General features: G+C 43.7%; 1 protein-coding gene across 15 annotated transcripts in view; it reads right to left on the bottom strand.

Annotated features, from left to right (window-relative positions):
* The window catches only part of AMBRA1 (autophagy and beclin 1 regulator 1), a 201555-nt gene that overhangs the window by 140340 nt on the left and 39598 nt on the right, over positions 1 to 21617 (bottom strand). For 8 of the 15 annotated variants that reach the window (XM_054524385.1, XM_024255435.2, XM_024255436.3 and 5 more), the window contains exons 2-7: positions 17051 to 17305; positions 16615 to 16673; positions 15911 to 16094; positions 14418 to 14590; positions 12804 to 12870; positions 10776 to 12229 (exon numbers count right to left, since the gene is read on the bottom strand). In XM_054524385.1, the coding sequence (XP_054380360.1) occupies positions 10776 to 12229; positions 12804 to 12870; positions 14418 to 14590; positions 15911 to 16094; positions 16615 to 16673; positions 17051 to 17185 (2072 nt within the window). In that variant the 5' untranslated portion in view covers positions 17186 to 17305. The remainder of the gene's footprint in view (positions 1 to 10775; positions 12230 to 12803; positions 12871 to 14417; positions 14591 to 15910; positions 16095 to 16614; positions 16674 to 17050; positions 17306 to 21617) is intronic. The other 7 variants (XM_024255438.3, XM_054524386.2, XM_024255437.3 and 4 more) reach the window with 1 other exon arrangement.

The following is a 21617-nucleotide window of genomic DNA, read 5'->3' as shown; positions in this document are numbered from 1 at the left end:
CCCACACTCACTCATTTAGATATTGTCTGTGATTGCTTTCATACTACAACAGCAAAGTTGAGTAATTGCAACAGAGACTGTACAGCCTCCAAATCCTAAAATAATTTACTATCTTGACCTTTACAAAAAGCCTGCCAATGCCCGATATACAGGGTAGGGCAGGGAACACACACAGAATTCAGAGGCTCAAACAGAGTGACCTTCTTGGGCAGGTGAGCAGCAAAGGTAAGAAAGATTAACAGAATGAGGCTGGGTGCGGTGGCTCACGCCTGTAATCCCAGCACTTTGGGAGGCCAAGGTGGGTGGATAATCTGAGGTCAGGAGTTCAAGACCAGCCCAGCCAATATGGCAAAACCCTGTCTCTACTAAAAATACAAAAATTAGCCGGGCTTGGTGGTGGGTGCCTGTAATCCCAGCTACTTGGGAGGCTGAAGCAGGAGAATCACTTGAATTCGGAAGTTGGAGGATGGAGTGAGCAGAGATCTGCCACTGCACTCCAGCCTGGGTGACAGAGCAAGACTCCATCTCAAAAAAAAAAAAAAAAAAAAGATTAACAGAATGATATCCCTCCTTCACTCTATCCTCATTCCCATACTGCCAAAGAGAAAATGGGTTGCCTAACCACCCCCAATGACAAATACATTCGATATCTAAATGTTACTGCCAGCTGGGAGCGGTGGCTCACGCCTGTAATCCCAATACTTTGGGAGGCCAAGGGCAGCAGATCACTTGAGGTTAGGAGTTCGAGACCAGCCTGGCCAACATGGTGAAACCCTGTCTCTACTGAAAATACAAAAAATTAGCCGGGCATGGTGGTGGGCGCCTGTAATCCCAGCTACTCAGGAGGCTGAGGCAGAAGAATCACTTGAACCTGGGAGGCGGAGGTTGCAGTGAGCTGAGATCGGGCCACTGCACTCTAGCCCGGGTGACAGAGCAAGACTATGTCTCAAAAATAAATAAATTAATTAATTAATATAAAATTACTGTCTTATGAAAAGGCAAGAGATGCCTGGATTTTTCCAATCACTTAGTAAGGCACAGAAGACTAAGTGGATGAAGGCCAGTATGTATGTGATTGTCAGAGATAGAACAGGGCTATGTTTTTCTCATACAAGGGTGTCAGAGAACAAATTTACACTAACACCTCAAGGTGGCAATTATTAGAATAAAACAAAAGTTTTTCTCAAAAACTTGAGGAGGAAGCTCCTGAAAACCCATAGTAGGAGAATTTACTACTGATAAGCTTAAGAGCTTATGGGGGAAGAAAGGTTGAAGAGTTCTTTTGAGACGTTGTTTCCCTCTTTTGCCCAGGCTGGAGTGCAGTGGTGTGATCTTGGCTCACTGCAACCTCTGCCTTCCGGCTTCAAGCGATTCTCCTGCCTCAGCCTCCCGAATAGCTGGGACTACAGGTGCCCACCACCATGCCCAGCTAATTTTTGTATTTTTAGTAGAGATGGGGTTTCACCATGTTGGCCAGGCTGGTCTCAAACTCCTGACCTCGTGATCCGCCCACCTCGGCCTCCCAAAGCACTGGGATTACAGGCGTGCGCTGGGATTACAGTGCTCGGCCTTAAGAGTTCTAATCTATGAAATCTATGAAATAAAGTTCAGTTAAATAAAACAGGAAATAAGAAACACTTTATATATCTTACATTAGTAATAATGAATAGTATACAATTAATTTTCATTTACCACTAACAACTCTCATACTCTTGGGCACTAGCAATTCCACTTCTAGAACTTCATCTTCTAAAAACACTTAAGTACACAAAGATCCTGCAACACTGTGAAAAAGAAAACAAAACATGGCCAACATGGTGAGACCCCGTCTCTACTAAAAATACAAAAATTAGCCAGGCGTGGTGGCGCACACTTGTAATCCCAGCTACTCAGGAGGCCGAGGCACGAGAATCGCTTGAGCCCGAGAGGTGGAGGATACAGTGAGCCAAGACTGCACCACTGCACTCCAGCCTGGGCTACAAAGCGAGACTCTGTCTCAAAAGAAAAAAAAAAAGGAAAAGAATTAAAATAAATGGAAAAATGTGTTTTGATTAGCATAGAAAAAATCCTGGAGTTAACACATGCACAAATTGTTAATAGCAGATCTCTGAGCAGTGGCTTTAAGAGGATATTCACTTTCTACAGTCGTACATTTCTGTAATGTTTGATTTTTTACAAATGAATTGGCAATAGTTTTGTAAGCAGCAAAAAACAGGCATTTCATTTCCATTTATGATCTCTTGTTTACTATAAATTTTTCAAGCTCTCCCTTCCTCACAGTTCAATAACACGCCTTCTTGTTTGGAGGTTGGGGAAGAGTGGAGGGGCTTTGTTGCAGGTAATATGCCTGCTGAGACAATTGATTCATTCATTTGTTCACCCGTTCATCAGCTCTTCACCCAAACATTTAGGGCCTCTCTTATTCTGACAGAATCAGTCACTCCTCCTTTTTGGTTTTCAACACAGTCTCAAGACACAAATCAATCTAAAAGTGTGCAGAGTTGGCCTAGCTTTAATTTACGCTACTTAGCTCCTAGGTCTATTCTCAACCAGCAGCCACAGTTATCTTTTTAAAATATAAGATCATGCTACTCCACTTCTGATGGCTTCCCAAGTCACTCAAAGGAAGAGGCAAAAATCTCTTAAATGGCTTAGAAGACCCTGCATAATCTCATCCTTGTCACCTCTCCAACTTCATCTTCTATCACTCCATCCCTTGCTGTGCTCCAGCTGCACTGGCTGACGGTGCCAAGCATCTCAGAGATTTTGCATTCGCCCTTTCCTCTGTCTAAAATGTCCTTCCCCTAGTGTCGACGGGGTTTGTTTTCGCATTTCTTTAAGGTCTCCTCTGCTCCAGTGTAACCTTATCAAACTTCTTTTGATGATCCTATTTCAAATTGCAGCATCCCCTACATTTTTTATACATTTCTCTTTTTTGCCATAGAACTTGTCACTGTCTGGCATACTAGATATCTTATTTTTTTATTGTCTTTCTCCCATTAGAATGAGAGAATTATTGCTGGCATTTAAACAGCACCTGGTGCCAGCTGGGTGCGGTGGCTCAGGCCTATAATCCCAGCACTTTGGGAGGCCGAGGCGAGCGGAGCACCAGAGGTCAGGACTTCAAGACCAGTCAGGCCAACATGGTGAAACCCCATCTTTACTAAAAATACAGAAAAGTTAGCCAGGCATGGTGGCAGGAACCTGTAATCCCAGCTACTTGAGAGGCTGAGGCAAAAGAATCACTTGAACCCGGGAGGCGGAGGTTGCAGTGAGCCCAGATCGCACCACTGCACTCCAGCCTGGGCAAGAAGAGCGAAACTCCATCTCAAAATAAAATAAAATAAATGGCACCTGGAATGCAGGTGCTTGGTAAATATCTGTTAATGGAATGAGTGAATGGATGGATGCATGGATCAATCACAGTTTACAAGCCCAACTCTCAGCATTATTAGGAAGAACCAAACCCATCCAGGGAGCAGCCCTTGTGCATACTCCTCAGTTCCCTCTTCCTTTTTCTGAGAGACAGGGTCTCCATTCTGTTGCCCAGGCTGCAGTGCAGAGGTGCCATCATGGCTCACTGCAGCCTCAACCTTCTGAGCTCAAGCGATCCTCCCACCTCAGCCCCACAAGTAGCTGGGACTACAGACACATGCCACGATGCCCAGCTAATTTTTGAGCTTTTTGTAGAGATAGGGTTTCACCAGGGTGCCCAGGCTGGTCTCAAACTCCTGAGCTCAAACCATCTGCCCAACTTGGCTTCTCAAAGTGCTGGGATTACAGGCATGAGCCACCACGCCCAGCCTTCAGTACCCTATTCTAAAGCCTGAGTTTACCTTCCCCAGCTTCCCTTCCCTTCCATCTCTTAAACTAAGTTTGTTAATTCCACCACAGGCTTTGTCTCCTTTTTATTTCCCAATACTTGGTCCTCTCTCTTCCTAGAAAGAACACGTCATAATTTGCCTGTATCACAAATGAAATTCTCACGGTTGAGGATTCTTTCCTATTTGTCCTTAAATGCCGAACTTCTAACTAAGAAGAACTCAGAAGTTAGAAAGCGTTTATTGTATAGTATCTTGAATACCAAAGACAACAATTCCACCAGTTTTTTCAGGGGGAACTATTCACACCCCGCATAATTAGAGGTAAAGCAAAACTTTCTGCTAACTAACATAAGGATTCTGACCTCCACAAGAAAAAAAGGACCTACAAATATCTCAAAACTTAACAAGGTTCACTCTCATGATGCTCAGACTCCAAAACAAAAGATGAGAGCAAACATTTTCTCAAACCCTAAAAATCCTACTTCTAAGCAAATTTAATGAATGCTTTCCACAGAAACTTAAAGAAAAAGCATCAGTGGGAAAGAACCTTCGCATTTAAATTGGATTATCCACATGTAATTTTTGAACTAAATCAAGACCAAGTATACTTCATAGAGATTGCAGAAGAATCTTTAAGGAGAAAAAAAATACCAACAGCACTGACTGGCAGAGATAATAATATTACTGAGGTGCCAAGCCAAAGACCTAATAATATTAGAGATGCCAAGCCAAAGACCAACAAAATGGTCTCAAGAGCAAGCTGTATTCAATAGGAATGGGGTACCAAAAAGATAAAAAAAGAGAAGGCTGCATATGATGCCAGTGCTCTCAAAGAAAGCGCAGGCCCTGAGTCATCAGTGTAAAGCCAATATGAAGGACACATATTGGCCAGGTGCAACAGACTTATTACAGGCTTCAGGACAACCCATTCACAAGTTAGGAACATAGCACACAGTGAAACATCAGAGGTCACCACAGCTCAAGTTATGGAAGGTGTGACTTCCTTGTACAACTCTAAGTAATACCGTTTCATTTATTTAACAAGTGATTATTGAGCCAATGACTCTCTGTGAGACCAAATGATGTGATATAGTAATAGGTTTTTTTATCTTTTTTACTAAAAAGGCCAAACAGGACTTATATTGCATACGACATCATAAGGAATAGAATTTCAATTCTACTTATTCAATTCAACTAACATTTACTGAGCATCTACTGTGTGGCCAGGTAGTATTCTAGGTAGACAAGGGATATATACAGACATGATCACTGCCTTCAGGGAGCTCACTGACAGAAAGGTAAACAGATAATTTTCTGTCATGGGTGCAATATCACAAAGAAGTATGTAGTACACATGCAACAAAGAAAAGGAAGTGATTACTTGGGACAGTCAGGGAAGGTTTCCCAAGGGACACGGTGACAGCTGTGCTGGGTTTTGAATAATAAATTGTGTATATTTCCCATCCAAAGAAACTGGGAGAGATTAGATATCGAAACTCTTTAGACTCAGCTAGATCAATGGCACAGAAAAACTACTAAATTTGGACCCCTTTCTATAGTAGTCAGGCTAAGAAGACTGCTAGTTTCCTCATTTTTAGGTTGCCGGCCCCCTTTTGTGGACCTACAATCAGCCCCGTAGATACACCCATTTATTTTCCTCCATCAATGTTTGGGCCGAGGCCTCCCTGGAGAATCCCCAGGTGATTGGAGCTGAGGGATCAAATAAGTGTGGTGGCCCACAAAGCCTCAAAGGGCTTCAGACTGTTCTAAGCTCCAAAGCAATTCCCCTATAAAAGTCTAAGAAACTTAGCAATCCTAACCTTGATGGCCACATTTCACACTAAGGCCGTCAATGTACTTCCCCAGTCTTCATCTATCATGAGAGAAAAAGACCTAAATTCTCAGAAGACGCTCAGTCTTACTAAATACTCCAGACCCAAACCTTTCTTAACTACCTGGAGACAGAATACAGAAACAATTAGTGCTTCTAGGAGGAGATTGAGACCAATTTTTATCTCTCTCAGTTGCTGGAATTTTAATAGTGAACATCCCTAACAGGGATCACTTTATTAGGACTAATCAGTGTAGTTCTATGGGCAAATAACTAAAACAGCATTTCTCCTAGAAGCATTGTGTTAGTTACCATTCTACCCAAAAATAATAATTACAAATTATCTAACAGACCTCCAATTTCTTAGAATAAGAGTTGACTGAAGAGTCCCCTCAGGCAATAACCTACATGAGCAACAGAGGTTTTGACGAAGAAAACTGTTGTTTGAAGGCACTGATTTCAAATGAAATGGAGGAAAGGGTGCCCTCTTCAGGGCCCAGGAGTTCGAACTCAACTTTTGCTTACCAACGCCTCTTTAAGAAATCATTTACTCTCTCTGTTTTCTCATCAGAGAGAGACTAGACTATAAAAGTTCTAGGCTCCCTCCAGTTTTAACTTGCCATTGAAACCATTTTCTTTTTCCTAATACCAGCCTTTAAAGGCCAAGGGCACCCTACCGCAAGGAGCCACAATACCCTGATCTTCTGCTGGATCCTGCACTCCCACAGAGAAATTGTTTCTTTGAAGTGAAGCAAAGGCCCACCACTCAAGTTGCAATGTAGCGTCAGACTATTATAAAAATACAGCTTGCCCTCCACTGCCCACAGGCAAAAGGAGACAAACCGTGTACTGGTTATTACCACTTGGCAGCACACAGCTACACTGAAATACACACTGTATGTTTATTAATACTCTCACTATTTGCAAACACTATTAAATATCCCAGCAGCACCAAGGATCCAGACATCTCTCCTTAGCCTATCTTCTACTACAACGCCAATGAACAAAACTTTCTCCTTTCAAGTACAATCACCTTGTGTGAACTCCACTCACTCAGGAACAACAGTCATCTACAAAAACAGGCTTTGTTAAAAGAACCAACCTCGTACACAAACAGCAGGGACACCTTTTCTTCCCAGTCATCCTAACCTAGCAGCAGCAGCCCAACAGTGACACCTGCTGGAGAACTAGAAGCAAGGGTTGGCTCATCACCTAGAGACTTTCAGCCCCTTTAGAAGGCAGAGGAAGAGGCAGACCAGCACCTGTTTGTCTTAGTGATTTACATCAGAATGCAGCCATTCAAATGGTGGTCCTTCTTTAATGTGTACGCACTTAGAATATTTTACAACATAATTCATTTTTGAGACAGCTGTCAGCCCTTATGGTATACGACATCCTAGCTCATTTAAGTGATTCCATACCAATAATGTAATTACTGTATTAATATACTATCTTACAATGAGAACCCTGAGTTATTTGTATATTTTAAAAGAAAACGAGCAAAAATATAAAATTGTTTACAGTGAGATGGCCAGGGACTTCATTTTTATAATACACATTTTTAAATGGTTGAACTTTAAACCACAATGCATATATTTTTTGGCACCAGAAAAGAAAAAAATACTTAAACAAAAAATTATGGTACATCCTTAATAGTTTCTGGGGTTTTTTTTAGATGGAGTCTTGCTCTGTCGCCCAGGCTTGAGTGCAGTGGCGCGATCTCGGCTCACTGCAACCTCTGCCTCCCCGGGTCCAAGTGATTCTCCTGCCTCAGCCTCCATGTAGCTAGGACTACAGGCATGCACCACCATGCCTGGCTAATTTTTTTTGTATTTTTAATAGAGACACGGTTTTACCATGTTAGCCAGGCTGGTCTTGAACTCCTGACCTCAGGAAATCTGCCTGCTTCGGCCTCTCAAAGTGCTGGGATTACAGGTGTGAGCCACTGCACCTGCCCAGTAGTTTCTGGGTTTTAAATAACCTACTTTATTAAGTGATTAATAATATTTTAGATGTATAATATCATAGCCATTAGTCACGTGATTATTTAAATTAATTAAAAATTTAAAGATTACATTTATTTTCTCAGATCACAGTAGCAGCATTTCAAATGCTCAATAGCCACGTGTGGCCAGTGGCTACCATCTTACATAGCACAGATAAAGAACATTTCCATCAGTGTAAGAAGTTTTATTGGACAGCATTGCTCTAGAAAATCTAGTGTTTACAGACAAAATTATCTGATATCTAGGTGCGGGGAGCAGATGGAATATAGATTAAGGAAAGCTAGCCAAACATTGATAATCTTTGAAGTCAGGTTATAGGTGTATGGAAGCTCAGTTATACTTTTCTCTTCGTTTTTATATATGTTTGAAGATTTCCATAATAAAATATTAAAAGAAAAAAAGTGGTTCACTTAAAAATGAAGTTATCGGCCAGGCGCAGTGGCTCACACCTGGCTGAATCCCAGCACTTTGGGAGGCCAAGGTGGGCGGATCACCTGAGGTCGGGGGTTTGAGACCAGCCTGATCAACATGGAGAAAACCCGTCTCTACTAAAAATACAAAATTAGCTAGGCGTGGTGGTGCATGCCTGTAATACCAGCTACCCGGGAGGCTGAGGTAGGAGAATCACTTGAACCCAGGAGACGGAGGTTGTGGTGAGCCGAGATCACACTATTGCACTCTAGCCTGGGCAACAAGAGCGAAACTCCATCTCGAAAAAATAAAAATAAGTTATATTAAGGAAAATGCCATGAAGGGCAGCTTGCACAAATCTTTAGTCATGAAGACCAGAGTTCAAATTCTCACTCAGAGATCTATTATATGATCTTTAACAAGAAACTGACTTCCCTGAGCCTCACTTTCCTCAACTATAAAACGGAAAATTGAATACCTGACTTGCATAGAGTTGCTGTTGAAGGCAGAAGGAATTATTTCAAAGCGAGAACACAATACCTAACACATAGTAGGCCCTCAGTAACTGGTATCTCTTTTTTTCTTTTTTTCTTAAGATGGAGTCTTGCTCCATCACCCAGGCTGGAGTGCAGTGGCGTGATCTTAGCTCACCGCAACCTCCGTCTCCTGGGTTCAAGCGATTCTCCTGCCTCAGCTTCCCAAGTAGATGGGACTACAGGCCTGCGCCACCAAGCCCGGTTAATTTTTGTATTTTTAGTAGAGACAGGGTTTTACCATGTTGGCCAGGCTGGTCTCGAACTCCTGACCTTAAATGGTCTGCCCGACTCAGCCTCCCAAAGTTCTTGGATGACAGGCGTGAGCCACCGTACCCGGCAGTAACTGGTCTCTCTAATTATCATCAAACAATAGAGTTTATTTAAACCACTCAGGTATTTCTCAGAATAGCATATGAAGAGGTACTACTAAAGCAGAATGGACAAAAGCTAACCAGAGCACACTGGTATTACGGAAACAGCAACTGCTTGGTTTCTTAGAGCAGTAACTGAAGACAGTCCTTTTACAAAGATCTTTAATAAACTTTTGAAGTGCCTACTACATGTCATGCCCTGTGTTGACTGCCTTCTCACCTCTCTTGGCAAAGAGGAAGAACAGAGGCTCAGGCTCCTAATGAAGACCAGTATGCAAGGCACGATATTCCAAAACCAGGAATTGAGGAGCTGTTAATCCAGAACTGGTTTCAAGCATATGGGCAGAGTTAGCAACCTCTCTATTTTGTCCATCTTTCACATCCAGTCAAGTCTCCCTCCGTTTCCCACCCCAAGCCCTTAGTAACTGCCTAAGAACCTACACGTACCATACCCTTTCCTCCCTTAGCATGTGCTGTTTCCCTAAAATAAAAAGGTCTTTCTCTCTCCAAATCCTACCCATCTTTCAAGACTTGATTTTGCAAAGCCTTCTTGGATGATACTTCCCTCTCTCTGAGACTACATCCAATCTCAGTACCATATAATGAAGCATTTGCTCATCTATACTTTTGAAAAATTTCGTTGTCTTGCCTCCACAATAACACTGTAGACTCAGGTGGGTAAAGACCATGTATTATACTTCTTTTGTATTTCCCACAGTGCCTAGCACAGTGCTAGAAAATTTGTAACCATTCAACTAATACTTATTGACTGAGTGACTGTCTAAAGCATCCTCCCAAAATAACAAGTACATTATGTGCATAATTCATATTCCCACCCTTGTTAGAAGCTTATGTCAGAGAAATTTCAGTTGCTTCAACAGAGGATGTAATGCAGCGCAATATGCTGTTTGGATCCAACAGGCATATTCTTGGAGTTGGTGATTATGCTAGCTTTGACCTTTACAAAATTACAGAAAGAAGTCCCTAATAAATCAAGATAGATGCGCACATAGCCATACATGGAACATATGGTGGGCGATCAACTACACCTACTCTGTTTCTCCCATGAAAGAGTTGGCTAGGATGCCAATCTGAGTATGGAGAGTCCTTCCTTCCATGAATTATTCTTCTTCTCCACCCCAAGGTGAATGTCCACCTGGAAGGTCCATTCAGAGAATCTCAACTGAGCAACTAATAGGCTGTCCAAAAACAAGTATCTCTGAAAAAATAGGAATTTTTCTTGACATACATATATATATATATATATATATATTTTTTTTTTTTTTCCTTTTCCCTTTGTCAAACTGCAGTGTCCCAAAAGATAAGGATTAGGAAGTGAACTCAGTTGTCCAAAGCAACACAATCAGCGAAGAGCCAATATACTAATCTGTACCATGCAGGGTTCTCTTTTACTTATTCCTAGGCACTCCGGGACTACTACAATAAGTAGTCCTGCACATACAATGTCTCAACAAGGTCAAAAAGCAGGCAGAGAAAGTCAATGGTTCCATCTCCTCATGCCTCTCTAACCTAATCTACACTCTCCTCTCAAGGCTAAAGCCAGAACCTTGAGCTTAGCCAGAAATAGAGCTAGCACAGCCAACTGACTCATACTGCTAGGCCCTATCCTATCTCTGCCACCAGAGCAAGATTTTCCAAGAAAATGCAATGGCGAGATCAGAAGCAGATGCGTGGGTCCCAGACACTCCAGATACAGCCACAACATCTATAGGACTGAAGGAAATGATACAAGGAGAAAAGCAAGGGATGCAGAAGACAGAAAAGCAACTGCTTACCTCCTGAGTGAATCCTCCTCAGAGCTTTCCTCAGGCATATCCTGATGTAAGGCCTCCTGTGACACAGTTCCAGATCTGCTGGACTGGGTGTAAATTCTTTCCCAGTGGCCTGTCTCCTGGTTAAAGGCCACCCCCACAGTCCTCTCCTCCTGCGGACTAGCAGAGCTGCTCAACTCCAGCCTGCTGGAGCTGGGCGTTTGGCCCTCAGTCCGCTCGAGAGGTGGCAACTGGCTGCCATTTGATGGCACACTCTCAAAGGAGCTGGGGACCTGCCAGGAGGAGCTAGCCTCGCCAGAGGAGTAGTTAGGTGTGGTTCTTTCCCAGCGCAGGGTATCGTTGTTGAAGGTCAGGAGATTGTGGCAAGCACGACAGCGATTCAGGTGGCCACGGGACAGGTTGGAGTTGTTCTCACTGCTGTGTGGGGTGGGCTGGTGGGAAGGGCCTGGCCTCTCAGATTCAATGTTATTGTTGAGCATTTCCTGGGCCTGTTGGGTCTGGGGAGCTTCCCCACTCAGGCTCTGATCCAACTCCTGAAGCCGGTCATACTCCAGAAAGAAGCGTCTCAGGTCACACTGAAGCTCATGGCGAATGCTGCCTGAGTTGTTTTGGCTGGAGCCATTCCCTCCATCTGACTCAGTTGCCAACCCTGATGCTGGAAAACCCCTCCCTTCTGTGGCTGAAGTGTACACAGATGCCTGTGAGCCACCTTCCTGCTGTCTCAGCACAGACAGCAAACTCACCGAAGAGGCACTGGTCCTGGGCGGGGGCATGGATTCCGCCTCAGAGCGGGAGTTCAGACTGAGTACTGTCCGGGTCCACTCAGATCCTGTCAACCCAGGAGCTATTTCTCGGTGATACCTAGAAGGGTGGCTAGACAGAGGCCCTCCCAAAGAGCGGCGGGTAGGACCCAGACTGAGGTTGCGGAGTGTGTTGCCGGCAGTGCTGCTCTGGACTGTACTGAAGGCAGACGGCCGGTTCAGGAGGCCCTGGTCCTGCTGCGTTGACGAGGCCTGCTCCGGGGGATGGAAGGGCTCGGTCTGTACAAAAGAAAAGGAAGGGGTAGTAGCTCTGGCAGAAGCAGGGGGGACACTGTCCTGGTGTGGCAAGAGGGAAGGAACTCGCGTGCCAGAGCAGCGGCTGCAAAGGCACAGGATCCCAAGGTGCTGGCAGCACTCGGCTGTGGGGTAACTGACCCGCTGTCGGAGCCTGATGTAAGCGGAAGTCCTGGGGCGCTCCGTGGAGGGCTGAGGGGGAGGCGGTGGGGGTGAGGGGGTAGCAGAATCTTGCACTGTGCTTTGCTCTCCCACCTGGATGCCAGAAGAGCGGGAGGACAGCATGTGCAGGAAATTGTGGAGGAGAGGCGTCCGGCGAACTGGCTGTGATTGCAGGAGGGCACGCTGACGGTAGTGAGATAATTCTGTTCCATCTATGGGGATCTCTGGTTCGTCATCACCCTGCAACGTGGACCAGCATGGGGCGGGGGTAGAGCAAGGCAGTTAGCTAGAACCTCCAAGTAAATCAAGAAAAACTAACCACTGACAATCATCCAAGGAAAACAATGTTCATAGGTAGGAAACAACTCTCTACCCCTGAAGCACTGACAACTGGCCTCAGATTCAGAATAATCACATGGTATTAAATTTTCCACCCCCAATTAGCAGCATATCTGAATGAGTGCAGCTGACAAACCAATTGTCTTACAAAAGACATCTCCTCATGACATGGAAGCAGTGAGGGGAAGCAAAACGTCAACCAGCCAGAGGCACGTGAGTGACAAGCTATCCAACACTGTCTAGTGATCATAAGGGTTACTTCTAATGAGGCGATCACTGGAGGGTTTCAGAATCGACTCTCCTGTCAAGATTGTGGCTATAACCCTGAATATACAGTCTGAAGCTAGCTTTAAATCTTGACTGGAAAGAAAGACTTGGGTATTGAGAATTAAAATCCAATATAATCAGAATTGGAATACTAGTTAAGAAAAGAACTCACAGTTTAGCTGGAATTGGAACTGCTGGACTAACTTACCTGTTGATTAGAGGGATTAACAATTGCTGTGAGTAAGTAGTGTCCAAGTGGATCAAATCTCACCAGACTAAAATCACAGAAGAAAGAGACAAAGACACGCATAGAGAGATTATGTTAACTGAGAAGAGGAAACTTGTGTTCGAATTTATAGCAATCATTACTGATAACTGGTATCACTCAGGTATCCACTTCATTCAAGACTTTCAAAGAGACTAAAATAGTAACACTCAATACTTCTTGCCAGAGTAAAGGAATATGTATCACAAAAATAACGATTTCACATGAAAAACACCTAGAGTTTCCATCCCAGGAAACAGCTACGTTAAGCACACCTTTGCTCAAATACAAGAGTTCATCCTAACCGTAAAGCATAAAATGCTCTCATACTCTGCCACAGAATCAGTTCTTCCTTCATATGGCAGCTACACCGGCAAGAAGCATGAATCTTGGTGGCAACGAACAGTCCCAGCATTAAGTGACATAGCTGAAACCAGAAAATTGGCCTGTATTCGACTGCAAATCCAAGAGGACCAAAGAAACACAATGCATCAACTTTAATACAGGCAATATGTTTTGATCTTGAGGACTAAATAAATGTCAATTACGTGCTTACATCTCCATTTTCCAGTTTGATAAACACAGACAACCCACCGAGGTATCTAAAATACCACCCAAACTTCTTTCAGGTTTTCCCAAAGAAGGACTATCCAAAACAGCTAGCTTTGAAACTAAAAGAGAGTCTAATGACCCTGGTCTCCAAAGACCAGAAGATGAGGCCAATAAGGGAAAGCTGAAATGAACAAAATAAATGTCTCCCAGCTGATTAGTCAGCTGCTTAGAAAGCAGGAGGCGGCGAAGTGCAGTGGCTGATACCTATAATCCCAATACTTTGGGAGGCCAAAGCAGGAGGATCACTGAAGGCCAGGAGTTGGAGACTAGCCTTGGTAACACAGTTTGACCCTGCCACCCCACCCCCCCCAATCTCTACGAAAAAATTTAAAAATTAACTGAGAGAGGCTGCATACACCTGTAGTCCCAGATACTCATAAGACTGAGGTGGGAGGATTGCTTGGGCCCATGAGGTCAAGGCTGCAGTAACTTGGGCCCATGAGGTCATGACTGCACAACTGTACTCCAGCCTGGGTAACAGAGCAAGACCCTGTCTCCTAAAAAAAAAAAGAGGGGGGGGTGGTGGGCATGGTGGCTCATGCCTGTAATCACAGCACTTTGGGAGGCTGAGGTGGGCGGATCACTTGAGGCCAGGAGTTCAAGACCATCCTGGACAACATGGTGAAACCTTGTCTCTATTAAAAATACAAAAAAATGAGCTGGGCATGGTGGTGGGTGCCTGCAATCCCAGCTACTCTGGAGGCTGAGGCACGAGAATCGCTTGAACCTAGGAGGCAGAGGTCGCAATGAGACAAGATAGAGCCACTGCATTCCACCCTGGGTGACAGAGTGACACCCTGTCAAAAAAAAAAATAGGAGGAGCTGTGAGGATGACAACTTGCCCTGAGCAGGGATAACAACCTGACTTCCAAGGTGACAGCCAGTAGAATGTTCTCTATCACGTCAGTCCTGTGCCAGACAATGCAGATAAGGCAGCGCACTCACCGGACCCGTTCCATCTCACTAGCTGTCTTCACCACAGCAAAGGGTTCCCGTCGACTCCAGTCCCAGAAGTGGATCTCATTGGCAGTGGCAATCAGCAGGAGCTGAGCCGTAGGGTGGAAAGCCAGGGAGGCAATGGCATTGTTGCTATCTGTGAACCAGCTTTCACTGCCACCCTGTGAACGAACCAATTCCAGATATTCTCAGGTTACAAGCTACCAGCACACTGGGAAGTCAATTTCAAGAAAGGTCCATTTAAGGTAAAATGACTATGTCTAGGGACTACTTTAAATACATCCTCTGCAAAAAGATGTAGAAGATCAGTGATCTGGCAGTGCCACTAATTTATCAGATAAATACTATATAATCAGTTCAGTTCTTCAAATTAGTCACAATCTACAAGCAATAAGCATATATACACAGCTCTTTTTTTTTTTTTTTCTTCTTTTTTTTGACAGGGGGTTTCATTCTGTCACCCAGGCTGGAGTGCAGTGGCACAATCTCAGCACACTGCAACCTCTACTTCCTAGGCTCAAGCAATCCTCACATCTCAGCCTCCCAAGTAGCTGGGACCACAGGTGCATGGTACCATGCTCAGCTAATTTTGTATAATTTTGTGTATAATATTTTTGGTATAATATCCTGCTCAGGCTGGTCTCGAACTCCTGAACTCAAGCAATCCTCCTGTCTTGGCCTCCTGAAGTGCTAGGATTACAGGCGTGAGCCACCGCGCCCAGCCCACAGTTCCATGCAAAGCCTGAGAAAAACTCAAGCTCAGTGCACAACATGGTGCAAGACAACCCGCTAGCCAGTTACTAGGACAAAGAGGATCTTGCTTTGATGATCATGATCGGAGTACAGGAAAATCTTTGCCCTAAGACAACAGAAATCCATCCTGAACATATCTTAGAGCCTCCTGTACTATGTCACAATGGGCCGAAGGAAGCAAAAGTAGATGTTCATCTTAGCAAGAATGGAAGACAATCTCAGGGCATGCTTAAGCTATTGCAAAAAAAAAAAAGGAATGGAAGACAGGGAATTAGACTTCCTATGAATTAAGTGGGCAATGTCTACCACAATATATTCAGATGTAGTCCTAAGAATCTGGCTAGGCTCTTCCAGAATTAAAAACCCAATGGTAAACAAGTCTCTGCATTTAGAATACCAAAAGAAGCCGGGCATGGTGGCTCACGCCTGTAATCCCAGCACTTTGGGAGGCCGAGGCAGGCAGACCACTTGACGTCAGGAGTTCAAGATCAGCCTGGCCAACATAGTGAAACCCCGTCTCTACTAAAAACACAAAAATGAGCCAGGCATGATGGCACGTGCCTGTAATCCCAGCTACTTGGGAGGCTGAGGCAGAAGTATCACTTGAACCTGGGAGGCGGAGGTTGCAGTGAGCCGAGATCACGCCACTTGGCAACAGAGCGAGACTCCGTCTCAAAAAAAAAAAGTTAGAACACCAAAAGAAAAGGGTATCTTAAGGAAATACTCACGTGTAAATCCCAAATCCTAACCTCCCCATCTAGGCAGCCAGAAGCAATAAGGCCTGAGATGGTGGGATGAAAAGTGACACACCATGGAGTACGGCGGTGTCCAATCAGGGAATGAACACACTTGCCAGTTTTCACCTCCGTAATATAGATATTATGATTCACATGGGTGGAGGCTAAGAGAGTCCTAGAAAATCAAAGAGTAGAACTGAATTCAGAAGCATGTGGAAGGGTAACCAATCTTATCAGCTTTGGACAACACAGAATATTGATGCTACCCGCCGATCCCAACGTGAAAAAAACTAAGCTTTGTACGTTAGGCAGTATATCTACAAACGGAAATATTCTGATCTTTAAAAGTTTTTGGCTTGTCCACACTGTCCCCAAATGACACACGCCACATTCGGAAAATATTTTTTCCCACTGGAAAAACCATCATACCACTGGTGAGCTGTAACACACAGGCAAATGATTGTTATTGAGAAACTTTCCAAGTTTTGATCCTCTCAGTTTCCTTTGCTTGTTCTCATGATTTTTCAGGTTAGCACTGCTCATCTACTTTCTTTCCCTTTCTGACACGTGGCCAAAGCACTGTTCATACAGTACTTCAGAGAGCCTTTAGGGACTGGCTTGGAAGATCAAGCCAGGCCAAATATACAGAAAGCACTGTTATCACAAATCTTAAGTTATAGATAAATACTAAGTACCTGTCTGGGCTGAAGGCCAATAAGAAGGTAGAGCGTGGACTATCCGGCAGTTCTACTCTCTGGGAGACCAAAAAAAAAAAAAAAAAAAAAGTTAAAATACATGATTTGTAGACCATGGTTCACCGTATCTCAAAAGCACATTAACCATTCTAGATTAGTATTCACAGTGTAGGCTTAAAAACTGGAGACAATGATCAAGCCACAAATTGAGAGAGATAAACCTAAATTACCTTCAGGAAAACTGTCTAGCTCTAAAGGAAAAAGATATTTCTAGCACATTAATTCTTTCAAATTTACAAACAAGTCCCTAAGTCAGATATGTCAACTCTCCCACACAAGATAAATATATCCCAGCTCTCTGCTGTTAACCCATTCTAAGGTCTTATTCTACCATCACCAGCACAAATCCTATGTGAAATATAGCCATTTTCCTTACCTTGCCCTCCCATTTCATCCACCGTGTTTTATCTTCTACCAGCTCCTGCAGAAGCCGCTGAGCTCCCATGGCCCGAGCACCCCGTTCTCGCCCCCAGAGTATCCGGACAGCATTCTTTTCTGGGACAACCTTCATGGCGCTCAGTAGCCACTGTCACACCAGGCCCAGGAAATGAAGGAGCAAGTAACAGCTCCAACACACTGAAGCAGCTAAAATGAGGCCATACAGGTCCTTGTAAGTTGTCCTCATGGAAATCTAAGGAACAAAGAATAATGTCAAAGAACGACTATTCTGCAACGAGAAGCTTCCAACTGCAAATACAATTCTAGCTCAAAAGGGAAATTATACTTTTCCTATTTAATGGCACTTTCTCAGAAAAGACCCTTCTCCCAGAATTTTTCTTCCAAAAATATTTCATACTCTCATATTCTCCATAGCTCAACCTTGTAGCTAAAGAAAGGATCAGGCCAAGCACAGTGGCTCACGCCTGTAATCCCCGAACTTTGGGAAGCCAAGGAGGTTGGATTGCTTGAGGTCAGGAGTTTGAGACAGCCTGGCCAACATGGTGAAACCCCGTCTCTACTAAAATACAAAAATTAGCTGGGTGTGGTGGCAGGCACCTGTAATCCCAGCTACTCATCAGACTGAGGCAGGAGAATTGCTTGAACCCAGGAGGCAGAGGTTGCAGAGAGCTGAGATAGTGCCATTGCACTCCAGTGCCTGGGCGACGGAGCAAGACTCCATCTCAAAAAAATATATATTATTTGGGAGTACCTTTCTCACTCATTTTCTCTTCTCCACTAAAGATCCAGGGTAGAGGACAGAGAAGGAAAGGGAAGGAAAAAAAAAAAAATCAGGCTCCTTTTCTCATCTACCACAAGACTTACAAGGAGAAAACTTCATCATAAACTAAAATTCTACTAAAATGGCAACTAGCAGCACAATACACACAAGTGTAATGGTTAAAGAACAAACTGTGGTCTATACAATGGACTATGTAGCCTGATAAAATGGTATTTCAAAAGAATATCTACATATATACAATGTTATCCATTGTGGCATTGTTTCTTTAGCTCCACTATGAATGTTTTAAAAAATATAGGAAAGTTGAAAGAATGGTACAATAAACATACACTATTCTCCACCTAGACTCAAGAACTGTTAATATTTTGCCAAATTTGCCTCATCTATCTCCATGGATAGAGATATGGCTACATTGAGGTTTTTTTTTTTTTTTTTTGGTATAATTTTGGAATTATTTCAGTAGGTATCAAGACACTTTAACCTCGCATATTTAATTCATTATGCACCTCCTAGGAAGAAGGACGTTCTGCCTCATAACCACAATAACATTGCTATACCAATTATCATCTAATACTTCAATTATCATTCGAATTTTCCCCATTGTCCAAAAAATTTCATTTATGGTTGACTTAAAAAAAATCCAGAATCTAATCAAAACTCAAGCGACGACTTTGGATGTTTGTCTCTTTAGTCTCCTTTATCCTAGAATGGCCTCCATGTTTTGTTTTGTTTATGTCTTATTTGTGACACTAGCTTTTCTTTCTTTTTTGGGGGGGTGGGGGACAGAGTCTCACTCTGTGGCCCAAGTTGGAGTGCAACAGCACAATCTCGGCTCACTGCAACCTCTGCCTCCTGGGTTCATGCAATTCTCCTGCCTCAGCCTCCCAAGTAGCTGGGATTACAGGCACCTGCCACCACGCCCAGCTAATTTTTGTATTTTTAGTAAAGACCAGGTTTTGCCATGTTGGCCAGGCCGGTCTTGAACTCCTGACCTCAGGTGATCCACCCGCCTCAGCCTCCCAAAGTGCTGGGATTACGGGTGTGAGCTACTGCACCCAGCCGACACTAGCTTTTATAAAAGATCAGGAGAGTTGACTTGTTAGAATGCCTTACATCCTAGACTCAACTGATTGTTTCCTCATAGTAGCATTTAGCTTGCCTCTCTATACGTTTATTTCTTGTAAACAGTAGGTTAGGTCTAAAATCTTCATTAGTTTCAATGTTTTTGGTAACAGTGCATCACAGTTGATGTGCCTATATACCTCAAGGTGGAGTACATCAGGTGGCACATATCTTCAGACTGTACCATCATTAGTGATCATTTGTTGAAAGACGATTACTTGGTTGAGGTTGTTAACAGCCAGACCTCTCTTTATAAAGGAATATCTCCCCCTTTACAATTAGCAATCTGTGGCAATTATTTGGCATCATGTAAATATCCTATTCCTTCTCAACTTTGTACTTAATGGGTTAGCATTCATTGATGATTCTCTCTTGTGCTTTTTTAATGGGGGGAGATGCTAAAAATATTGATTTTCTAATTCTATCATTATTTCTACATGTATTAGCTGGCTTTCTTGTACAAATAATAAATTTCCCTTAAAAATTGCTGCAGCGTAGTTACTACTTCTGTCTTGTTGCTTACAATAGCAAAAACTGAGGATAACCAAGTGTCCATCTAAAGGGTACTGGATGACTAATCTATGGCAAGGAAGATTCTCTGGCTACTGATAAGAATAGATGTCCAGGCCAAGGCGTGGTGGCTCACGCCTGTAATTCCAGCACTTTGGGAGGCTGAGACGGGCGGATTGCGAGGTCAGGAGATCAAGACCATCCTGGCTAACACAGTGAAACCCCATCTCTACTAAAAATACAAAAAAAAAAAAATAGCCGGACGTGGTGGCGGGACACTGTAGCCCCAGCTACTCGGTAGGCTGAGGCAGGAGAATGGCACGAACCCAGGAGGCAGAGCTTGCAGTGAGCCGAGATCGCGCCACTGCACTCCAGCCTGGGAGACGGAGCGAGACTCCGCCTCAAAAAAAAAAAAGAATAGATGTCCAAAATATATTGTCGAGAGAGAAAAAAAGCAAGGTACAAAACAATATATCAAGTAAAGCTACCTTTGAATAAGAAGAAAAACTAATGGTAACGCACTGGAGACTGGAGGGACTAGATAAATGGAAACAAAAATGGATGCAATACCTGTCAGTGTTTTTGAAATGGAATTTTAGTTAGTTTGTGGGGTTTTTTTAATTTTTATTTTTTAAAGAAACAGGGTATCACGCTATCACCTAGGCTGGAGTGCGATGGTGCAATCACGGCTCACTGCAGCCTCAAAGTGCTGTGCTCAAGCAATCCTCCTGCCTCAGCCTCCAGAGTAGCTAACTTTTAAAATTATTTTAAAGATGGGGTCTCGCTATGTTGCCCAGGCTGGTGCAAACCACTGCACTAGGTGCTGAAATTTTAGTTTTTGAAAAAGGTAAATCTGTTATCTTTATCAAAAATTTTGTTTAAAATATTAAACGACGCCAGGCGTGATGGCTCATGCCTGTAATCCCAGAACTTTGGGAGGCCGAGGTGGGCGGATCACCTGAGGTCAGGAGTTCAAGACCAACCTGGCCAACATGGCAAAACCTACTCTACTAAAAATACAAAATTTACTCAACTAAAAAGACAAAAACTAGGCCGAGTGCAGCGGCTCATGCCTGTAATCTCAACACTTTGGGAGGCCAAGGCAGGCAGATCACCTAAGGTCAGGAGTTCGAGACCAGCCTGGTCAACATGGTGAAACCTCATCTCTACTAAAAATACAAAAATTACCCAGGAGTGGTGGCAGGCACTAGTAATCCCAGCTACTTGGGAGGCTGAGGCTGGAGAATCGCTTGAACCCGGGAGGCGGAGGGTGCAGTAAGCTGAGATCGCACCACTGCACTCCGGCCTGGGTGACAGAGTAAAACTCCATCTCCAAAAAAAAAATTAACCAATTAATTAATCAAAAAAATAAATTAAATTAAATATTAAATGAGGCCAGGCACAGCGGCTCACGCCTATAATCCCAGCACTTTGGGAGGCTGAGGCAGGCAGATCACTTGAGGTCAGGAGTTCGGTATCAGCCTGGCCAACATGGCGAAACCCCATCTCTACTGCAAATACAAAAATTAGTCAGGCGTGGTGGTGCACACCTGCAATCCCAGCTACTTGGGAGGCTGAGGCACGAGAACTGCTTCAACCCAGGAGGCTGAGGTTGTAGTGAGCCAAGATGGCACCACTGCACTCCAGCCTGAGTGATGGAGTGAGACTCCATCTCAAAAAAAGAAAAAAAATGGCCAGGCACGGTGGCTCACACCTATAATCCCAGCACTTTGGGAGGCTGAGGTGGGTGGATAACAAGTTCAAGAGATTGAGACCATCCTGGCCAACATGGTGAAACCCCGTCTCTACTAAAAATACAAAAGTTAGCTAGGCATGATGGTAAGTGCCTGTAATCCCAGCTACTCAGGGGGCTGAGGCAGGAGAATCGCTTGAACCCGGGAGGCAGAAGTTGCAGTGAGCTGGACCTCTGTGGAGTGCATTGCACTCCAGCCTGGGCAACAGAGCAAGACTCTGTCTCAAAAATAAATAAATAATTAATTAAATTATGCAATAAGTACATGTTAAGTGAAAAAAGAACACAAAATTCTATATGCAGTATAATCCCAACTTTGTTTAAAAAATATTTGGAGAAAAAGGATACAAAAGAAATACAATAAATACTAACCATGGT

This window comes from Pongo abelii, chromosome 9 (assembly GCF_028885655.2).
Source record: "Pongo abelii isolate AG06213 chromosome 9, NHGRI_mPonAbe1-v2.0_pri, whole genome shotgun sequence".
Taxonomy (NCBI): Eukaryota; Metazoa; Chordata; class Mammalia; order Primates; family Hominidae; genus Pongo; species Pongo abelii.
Note: the sequence above shows the minus strand (reverse complement) of the source record. Positions and strands in the feature narration are given on the sequence as shown.